We start from the raw sequence: 9,911 nt of genomic DNA, 5'->3' as shown, positions 1-9,911 counted from the left end.
GTTCACATCTTTGAAAAGGTATCATGATGTGAGCCATAATCTTTGAGAGCTGTGGCAACTCTTTATGGAAGCAGTGATTTAACTCCACAAAACAGAACATGCCTGAATCCCCATCAGCTGGTCTCCTTTCCTCTGCCTGGAGTTAAGCATGGAAAATCTAAGTGTAAAGTGCCAGAATTTCTATGGTGTTTTCTGTATGTTATTCTAGGTCATAGAATAGTAATAATCATTGAATGGGTTTTGATGGGGCCTTCAGAGACCATGCAGTTCCAACCCCCCTGCCGTGGGACATCTTCTGCTAGACAAAGTTTTTTAGAGTTCCGTCCAACCTGGCTTGAACACTTCCAGGGATGGGGCATCCACAGCTTCTCTGTGCAACCTGTTCCAGTGCCTCACCACCCCCATCATAAAGTGTCTTCCTTATGTCCAGTCTAAACCTGTACCCTTCCCTAACCATAGGGCATTCACCCAGGCTCCCAGCTGGGAGCTGAACCCAGTGGTTCACCCTGCACTTACCTGAGGAAGTTATTACCTGCTGCAGTTATCTCACCTTCCCCTCCCTTTCCTCCCCTGTACCTGTGCATTTGCAGGATCCAGGCTTGTCCTCCCGAGTTCCAGTAGCCAGGCAGCCCAGGGAAGCTGAGCTCCTGTGGCTGGGCAGAGGCAGGGAGCAAGGCATGGAGAGGAGGGGTCATTTTAAAGAGCACCCGAGCACAGGCTCCGGTCGAGAGCTCACTGTGACAGTGAAGTGCCTCACTGAAAACCAGTGAGCTGGGACTTAAGTGGCCTCTGATCTTCCTCACTCTTTTTTCCCCACTCTTTCTGTGTTCGCCAAGGAAGAGGCATTTTCAAGGACAGCTCTGGGACAGTATCTTTCTTAGGAGGGTAAGAGGTTTTTAACTCCTCACTTTGATAGTTTTTAGAAAGTGGCATTTTAAAGCAGGGGGAGGCTGGTTGGTATAATGCATTATTTTGGGACCCCAAGTGTTCTTTGGCATGACTGACACTTAAGCTAAAATAAAGTAGGTGAAAGCAAACAATCATAGAAAACCAAATCTCTCAGGGTTTTCAAAGTTCAGTAACTTGGTTTTATTATAGGATTGTTTGATTTGTTTCAGTTGGTTTGCATGTCACGTCACTTGCAGTGCTTGCACACTAAGCTAGCTTGTGAAATTTCTGCTGATGAAAAAGCCTTTCTCAGGAAAAAACTTTGGATAGTGAGCATTTTTGAAGAGAGAGCTTAAAATGTTGCGTTTAAATCAGCTCTGCAATGAGGCAATAAGCATTAAGTGCTACATGTTTTAAAAATTTTAAGTTACAAGTCTCTGAAAATACTTAGAACAACAATAAGGTTGCCAAAATAATATTCCCTCGCCAATTTTAAGATTGTGGCTATTAATATGCAAAGCTATAACTATGTGTATAACATAAAAAGTTATCCAAAAGATTTGTTTTGCTTCTTTTTCATGCCAACAAATATTTGCAACACTTGCAACATCATCGGGTTTTTGCAACAAAATTTGTGTTACAACCAAGTGTACTAAAACACCAGCTATATCTTCAACTGAACCTGTCTTAAAATGGCAAGCTGCTGGGAGGTTGCTATTCTGGGAGGTGACTCTGATAGGTCTCAACAGATGCAGCCCCTGGAATGCAGGCAGAGCGGGGGAGCCGGGCAGCAGCTGACCCCTGTGCTGGCACACTGGCATATCAGGGATCACAGCTCACGTCAGCACAGGCTGACACTGACACTCTGGGCACACATGGCCTCTCCCTCGCCTGCTCTGCACATGGCCAGCACCCAGCAGCAGCAGCAGCAAAAGACTGCTGGGGCTCACAGGCAGCAACCATTCCTTTCTATAATTACATTGCCATTTTGTTACATGCTCTGTGCTTAAGGAAGAAATTATGTGCTGAGATTCTAGATTGAAATATTACTGAAGTATTTTGATTTAATTATCTACAATAAACCAGTTATGTGATTTATCATTAATTAGCATTTTTTCATGTTCGAGATTTTATGACTGCAAGGATCACAAAGTAAATTAGCATGTGTAAATTGTTTTAAAATCAATGGATATACTGGAGTTAAATACTATGTTTAAATCTATTTGAATGCTGATCTCCACCATTCTGTTTAAACTGGGTTACTGAAGATCAGTGCTTTCTTTCAAGTATATTTGCACATACATGTATTTGTTCAAAGTAACTCCTTTGTTACTAGCAGCTGTCTCACATCACATTTGACAAAAATGGGGCTCTTTATTTCATTGAGAGCTCACCTAGAGTTGATATATGCCATTCAAATATGAGTTCTAACATAACTATGGGATTGATTCTTACCTTCCCTATGCAGAACTTGTTTAAAATAACACATCCTGATAGAGTGTGTGTGACATTTTTTCAAATAGAAGTTAAATATCTTCTCCCTAAATCGCTACAAAATCCTAAAAGTAGGATTATAGATTTCAAATTACTGATCCTGCAAAGTGATCAAAGTATGCTATGAGCAGAAAGTATCTGTGCATCTGACAGAGGAAATAGAACACTATCAGTCTATAAAACCAAAAGTTACAAAAACCTGGAAGCAGTTTCAAGCAGGACCTAAATCTAAAATCAATATGGCATCATATCAAAATCCTCTTGCTCTTTATGTCTCATCTGGCTTTTGTTTCTTTAAGAATTTTTCCCATTCGTAATATTTCCTGGTCAAGTACTGAACTCATCTGTAAGTCTGTAGCAGCGCTGTAGTAAGGATGAATAAAGTTGGGGGTCCATATCTTTCCTGTGCTTCAGGCTAATGGATTCAGGTCTAGAACCTGTCTGATCTAAATAAGTATATACAAAATTCTACACTCTGGCAAACCCATTTAGAGAATTTAACTCTCTGAATCTTGTGATAATATGTGAATGTTAACTTATGATCTTGTTATTTAAAACAAAAAGGAATTACTGAATTACTTGTAGGTATATTCTTCACAGTTGGAGTATTACTTGTTATTAATAAGCAGCCATGCTGCAACCTAGAATTTAGGAAGACAGATTATCCTATGTGTTTGGTTTTGTGACATTATATGTAGTGACAAAGATTAGATTTGTTGCATAATCACAGTTATTAAATTTCACAACTGTGGTGTTTAATTTTATTTTTAGCAAGTGTTTGGCTGTAATATTTCATTGCAGTCATGGCCCCTAAGAAGAAGAATGTGAAAAAGAACAAAGCAGATATCAACGAAACTACTATCATTGTGGAAGATGGACCCCTCGGTAAACTAAATGGCTTGAATGGACTCTTGGAAGGAGGAAATGGTTTCAGCTGCATCTCGTCTGAGGTTTCTGACCCATCATACTGCCCAAACCTCTTGGAAGGTCTAACCAAAATGAGACAAGAAAATTTCCTTTGTGACTTGACTATCAGTACCAAAACCAAATCATTCAATGTTCATAAGGTAGTGATGGCTTCAAGCAGTGAATACTTTCACAACATCTTAAAGAAAGATCCATCTACTCAAAGAGTGGATCTCAATGATGTGTCCCCAGTGGGTCTAGCTACTGTTATCACCTATGCTTACACTGGAAAACTTACTCTCTCACTTTACACAATAGGTAGTATCATTTCCACAGCAATTTATCTACAGATTCACACCCTTACAAAGATGTGCTGTGATTTTCTAGTCCAAGAAATCAGTGTTGAGAACTGCATGTACATTGCCAATATTGCAGAAACATACGGACTAAAAACAACCAAGGAAGCAGCGCACAAATTTATTAAAGACAACTTCATTGAATTTTCAGAAACTGATCAGTTCCTAAAACTTACTTTTGATCAGATTAATGAACTTCTTGCAGATGATGACTTACAGTTGCCTTCTGAAATTGTTGCATTCCAGATTGCAATAAAATGGCTGGAATTTGACCAAAAAAGAGTAAAGTTTGCTGCCAACCTCTTAAGTAACATCCGTTTTGGTACCATCTCAGCCCAAGACCTTGTCAATTATGTTCAAACTGTGCCAAGAATGATGCAAGATGCAGACTGCCATAAGCTCCTCGTGGATGCCATGAACTATCACTTGCTTCCCTATCACCAGAATACACTTCAGTCCAGAAGAACAAGGATCCGTGGAGGTTTCAGAGTCTTAGTTACTGTTGGGGGACGCCCAGCTTTAACAGAAAAGTCTCTCAGCAGAGACATCTTATACAGAGATCCTGAAGATGGATGGAAGAAGCTAAGTGAGATGCCTGCTAAAAGTTTTAATCAGTGTGTCACAGTGATGGATGGATTTCTCTATGTGGCTGGTGGGGAAGACCAGAATGATGCCAGGAACCAAGCCAAGCATGCAGTCAGCAATTTCTGCAGGTAACTGCTATTTCTTTAAAAGAGATGTAGATATCTATTCCACAGAAAGCAGGTAGATAAATGAAGCTGGCTTGTGTCATGCAATTTGAACCACTTGGATAAAGAGAAAGGGGACAATGTAGGGGAGGTATAGATGCTATTCTATATGAAACTTTGAATGAACAGAAATATACAACTGAAGTTATGCAAAAAAATTTACCATGGTTACACATGAACAGTGAGAAGTGAGGAAAAACTGAGAAAATTTATTCCAAGTGAAGGAAATAGATAGGAACATAAATAGGAAGTCATGGGGTGATCTGAGGAGACTTCTCAAATTTTCAGAAGTTTTTGATGCCTCACAGAAAGTTTGGAAAAACACCTTTTAGATATTATAGCCTTCACTTTCTATTCACCATTCCCCATAGTTTCAACAGCATTTATATTGAATTTCATATCCTCTTTTTTTTAAATTATTATTATTATCATTATTATCAAGAGTTAAAAAACAATGGTACCAATGCTTGAAGGCTGTCTTTTACAGTGTACCCCAAATAATACCTTGCTTCTAAAATTTTGCAGTTCCTGTCTATAGTCATCTGAGACTGCACTGGTGATAGCAATGTCAGAAGAGTGCATACATTAGCATGCAATGTCACATGGGCAGTAGTAGTTTTTCAATAGTTCAGCCTAAAAGCTGGCAGTGCACAGTAGCTTGAAGCAAAGGCTGGGGTGGGAAAAGTTTTATCTGCCTTTTATCTACTAACAGACTATGGACATGCAATGGCATTACACAGCCACAGTCCTACCAATGCTTCCTTTTCTCTCCCAGAAGGAACAGTCCGCTTCTCCTGAGGACATCAACCAGTACACAAAGTTATTGAATGATGAACATTCTCTAAATCAATTTTATTGTGTAGTCTACTTTGTCATAAAAATATCTGCTCTCTTGACCTTCTGCCCTTAAGCTATGCCTCACATTGTCACAAGGAGTTGTGTCCTGGGTTGCAGGGAGAAAGTGAAGGAATCCTCACTGTGCCTTTAACCTTAAGCATGTCAAGTCACATAATGTGATGTCACTATGTCTGTGAACTTGCAGATGACAATACTGAATGACAATTAGTATTTACTTTCCCATAGTCTTTTTCTCATGTGATTCTCTGGTCCCCTTAGCATGCAACAGAAGTGTGGGTCCACTAATATACTTCACACAGCATCTTCAGGAGTCATAATTTGCCATTTCCTACTTCAAAGTTGCTCATTTAAATGTCAAGGACAAAGAATGTTATTTCAGCTAGGAATGGTGTTAGAAAGCACAGATGCTCTTTTCACATAAAACTTACTCCATGGGAGTGGCGAGGAAAGCATACTCACAATTTAGAAAGCACGAAGAGGATGCAAGTATAAATCACAACCTCAAGTTTTCAAAAACTCTCTGAGTAAATTTAGACATCTTTTCTGTGGGTGTAAATTGCAAAAGAACTTCTGAAATTTGTATTGTATCTTGAAATTATCTCTTCCCAGTATTCTAATGAGGTTATTGTACAAAATCAAATTACAGGAGAATCAGATTTACTTCTTTAAAATAATCCCAGGTTTGAATGATACAAAAATATTTTTTCTCCCATCAAAAGCTAGGTTTATTTTGAAATTTAATCAGGAATACCAGTTTCTTTATGCTGACCTTTAATAGGCTAACTAATTAACTACAATTCTAGCAACTTTGCTCTTGCAGCAGTGGCATAGGAGTCCGGTATAATTTACAGAGCAATAAGTAAGACTGTTACCTTCTTTTTTGAATTCTTTCAGATATGACCCTCGTTTCAACAGCTGGATTCACTTGGCAAACATGAATCAGCGGCGCACCCACTTCAGCCTGAATGTGTTCAATGGCCTCCTCTTCGCAGTGGGAGGCCGCAACTCCGAGGGCTGCCTCTCCTCTGTCGAGTGCTACGTGCCTGCAACTAATCAGTGGCAGATGAAGGCCCCGCTGGAGGTGCCCCGGTGCTGCCATGCCAGCGCAGTGGTGGATGGCCAGATCCTGGTCACGGGAGGTTACATCAATAACGCTTACTCTCGCTCAGTGTGCATGTACGACCCCAGCAAAGATAGCTGGCAGGATAAGGCCAGCCTCAGCACCCCAAGGGGCTGGCACTGCGCAGTGTCCCTTCTGGAGAGGGTCTACGTGATGGGTGGGTCTCAGCTGGGGGGGCGAGCGGAAAGGGTCGACGTTCTCCCTGTGGAGCGTTACAGCCCATACACGGGGCAGTGGAATTACGTGGCGCCGCTTCAAACCGGAGTTAGCACGGCTGGTGCCTCCACCCTTAACGGGAAAATTTATTTAGTGGGCGGCTGGAATGAAATAGAGAAAAAGTACAAGAAATGCATTCAGTGCTATAACCCAGACCTCAATGAATGGACAGAGGAAGATGAGCTGCCTGAGGCCACGGTGGGCGTATCTTGTTGTACTATATCCATGCCCAACACCAAGACAAGGGAGTCCAGAGCTAGCTCAGTTTCTTCTGTCCCAGTCAGTATCTAAAGACAGGTCTAACCAGCAATAAGTAAAAATGTTTACCAGCATGGCAATATAATTAACCCTTTAAGTAGAATTTTTGTGCTTATATAGAAAAAAAAAGCCATTGGCTTTGCAAATGTGCTTTGTAACAGTGCAGACTGGCCAATTTTCATGAACTTTAATACAGGTGACATGCAACAGCACATTAGGGATAAGGTGAATTTTCTTAGCAGGAAAAAAGAGTTAACTCAAAACCAGAGAATTTCATTCTCTTCCTGACTTTGCCACTTTACTATACTATCTGTGGCAAATCATTTAATTTCTTTATGCCTTGGTTTCCTTACCTGTAAAATTGAGATAAACTTGCTTCAGAAGATTGTTATGAGGCTTTTTAATACTAAGTTTTAAACACTTTCAGAACCCAAAATGAAGGTTAAATATGACTAGTAATAAATCTCAATATCAATCAGAAATGTGCCATGTCATTATAACATTGATAAGTTTTGTTCTTTTCTAAGCATTTCTAAGAAGGGGAAAAAAAGACAAACCAAAAATACCACACATAGCATGTGCATACTTTCCTTTTGGTGCAGTGGTATTCACAAAAACTTCTCAAAGCATTTTCTCTTTCAGAAGGTGGAAAGAGTTCCTCATCTTCTGCCATTAAACCCTTTAATTCCTATATCAAATACTGTGACATGGCTTTCAAGATCTGAATCCACAAAATACTTTAGCTCCCATAAGCACAATGGGCCAGCCCCAAGGGGGTACTTCGGGTGCCAGATGGCTCTCCTGACCTCTGTTTACACCAGGGAACATCACCTCATCCTCCTCCTCATGCCAGGGAGACACACCTCTCATTCCAGGTGGAAAAACCTGAAAGCTGAGTTTGTGCCAAGAGACACCAAGGGCTAATGGCATCTGAACATGGGGAAGATGCACAGAGCAAACTCCCTTAAATTACTCAAGCAAGCGAAAAAACAGTGGAATGAGGAATAAAGATGGAAAAAAAGCTTCCGGATCTGCCCTTTAGAATTTATGTGGAAAACAGGAAATCATGGGAAAACTCCCTTAGTAGAAATAAAGAGATACCTTAACATCTTTCTTGCCAGGTGTAAGCACAACAAAACCCAAAGTAACCTTCTCCTGGGCACACCATTATGCATCTCCTTCTGAAGCCTTCATTACAGCCCTTTTTTTGGAGATTTCATTCATGTTATTCCAAAGGCTAGACTAATGCTCTTTGTGTTTTCCCAGTGAGTAGAGTGGAGTCTTCACTCAACCTAGTTTGCCTCCAAGAAGTTTTCTTCCTGATTTCAGCATGAGGTGTGGGAATTAAGCATGAAACCTAATCCTATTCCCATAGCCAAAGGGATATGCAGCCCATCATGTCCCGTGAAGATTTGATACCAAAGGACTGTTGTCAGCACAAAATATCTACATGAGCACAAAATGTCTACATATGTCTACATCCTTCTTTTGGGGAGGAAAGAGGGAAGGCAATGAATTAAAATGATTTATTATAACCAGAAGGTCACTCACCTTAATCTATTCATGGAGGTTTCACACTCAGTTTCCTGAGATTATCATTGACACCTCCAGGCTTCAGTGCCAATGAGAAGCCATGCTCTAACGCTTATAAGGCATACAAACTTTTAACTCATTTGCAAAAAGGGAACATTATAAAATTGTCTGACAGTGCAGTTGTTGTTGAGACAAGCATTTTCAGGACCCAAGCTTTTTGTAGCTTTGTTAAAGCTGCATATTGAGGATCAGCATGAGCGTGATATGGTAATAGAGATGAAGTAATTCACTCTATCGGTTGGGATTAAACTCCATGGTACTCAGTGCTGTTTTCCAGTTCTAACTTAGAGTTCATCTTTGCATCCTGACTACACAATTTTAAATTTCAAATTTTAAAATTCAAATGCCTGTTATTAGAATATACTGCCACCAATGACTTGTGTTCAGAGTAGCACTGTCACACAATTTTCGTATAGTTGTTCTGTGTAATTCAAATAATAACAAATGTGAAACAGTGTAACAGAGTAATATTACTTTAAGTACTTATTGCTTTAAGAACAGAAAATTCTGTTCTTGCCCATTCCAGTCACCAAAAGCTTTTCCTGAAAGATAGAAAAAATTTCTTTTTTCCCAAGTCATGACCATGTGTTCCATAAGAATGCATTTAGGAAGCTCTTTAGAAATAACCATCTATTCCAATATTTTTTTTGTAATTTTTTAAATCCATCCAGTCCAATGAAGACACCTGTACAAATTCAATTATAACTGTATTCATGGTGTAGTTACTTACTTTTTATAAAGTATCCATGAGGTTGTATTTATGAATTAAAAAAACAACTATTATGGCCTGAAACAGAAATTGGATGGAATTATCATATATAAGTGTCTCTTTTCCCTTTAGGAATTCAGTTCCAAAATGCCATGAATAGTCAGACATTGCTGCATGCTTTCCTGTTTATGAGCTAGCACTTCATGTACATCAACAACCATCTTGGTTTTGAGTAGTAAATCATTTATGAATGATGGGCTAAGTGCAATGAAAATTTCTCTCTTACTACTTAAAGGGTTAAAAACTTTGGGGGCCAAATCCTTTTCATCTTACTCACAAAACAGGTTCCATTGACTTCAGAGGGGCTGCTGAATAAGATGTACAGGATTTTGAACTCTTGGCCAAATTCTGGCAGAATAGTAGATGAAAGTGTCATACCCAGAAGGAAGACTGCTCCTCTGCCTACACTGCCCTTGGCCATGGCAAATCCATGAAGACATGTCCTAGGACATGAGACAAATACCACTGGCCATGTGTTCCTTCTCTAGCACAAGTTAGGTACATACTTCAGGCCAAAAATCTTAGGTAGATCAACAAATTCTTTGTTACCAATATAACACTACAGGTTGGCTTTACATTACTTTCTCTAAACATCTGTTTAGGCTTCAACTGCACATTGAGCCAGGATTTGGCCCTTAATATGTGACACTATTAGCTGGACTTAATATTATGTTGAATCATACAATGTAGTGAGCTATTTGTGA

At 39.7% G+C, this 9,911-nt stretch overlaps 1 protein-coding gene across 2 annotated transcripts; it reads left to right on the top strand.

Annotated features, from left to right (window-relative positions):
* Positions 1 to 675: 675 nt before the first annotated feature.
* KLHL31 (kelch like family member 31) lies at positions 676 to 7,826 on the top strand. Of its 2 annotated transcripts, none has more exons than XM_072926452.1 (3): positions 676 to 885; positions 3,184 to 4,357; positions 6,146 to 7,826. In XM_072926452.1, the coding sequence occupies exons 2-3, from the start codon at positions 3,186 to 3,188 to the stop codon at positions 6,876 to 6,878; spliced, it is 1,905 nt and encodes a 634-aa protein (XP_072782553.1). In that variant the 5' UTR covers positions 676 to 885; positions 3,184 to 3,185; the 3' UTR covers positions 6,879 to 7,826. The 2 variants fall into 2 exon arrangements, with proteins under 2 accessions (XP_072782553.1, XP_002195378.3); XM_002195342.7 differs by having other exon boundaries at positions 678 to 885; positions 3,154 to 4,357.
* Positions 7,827 to 9,911: the final 2,085 nt, after the last annotated feature.

The sequence above is a fragment of the Taeniopygia guttata genome, chromosome 3, assembly GCF_048771995.1.
Source record: "Taeniopygia guttata chromosome 3, bTaeGut7.mat, whole genome shotgun sequence".
In the NCBI taxonomy this organism is placed as follows: domain Eukaryota; kingdom Metazoa; phylum Chordata; class Aves; order Passeriformes; family Estrildidae; genus Taeniopygia; species Taeniopygia guttata.
The sequence above is the reverse complement of the archived record's forward strand: the minus strand, read 5'-3'. Positions and strand labels throughout refer to the sequence as shown.

Bases quoted from the DNA above. Each gene is read 5' to 3' on its own strand.
- KLHL31 (XM_072926452.1), top strand. From the start codon at position 3,186: ATGGCCCCTAAGAAGAAGAATGTGAAAAAGAACAAAGCAGATATCAAC. The intron at 4,358-6,145 runs GTAACTGCTATT...GAATTCTTTCAG, and splicing joins GCAGTCAGCAATTTCTGCAG to ATATGACCCTCGTTTCAACA.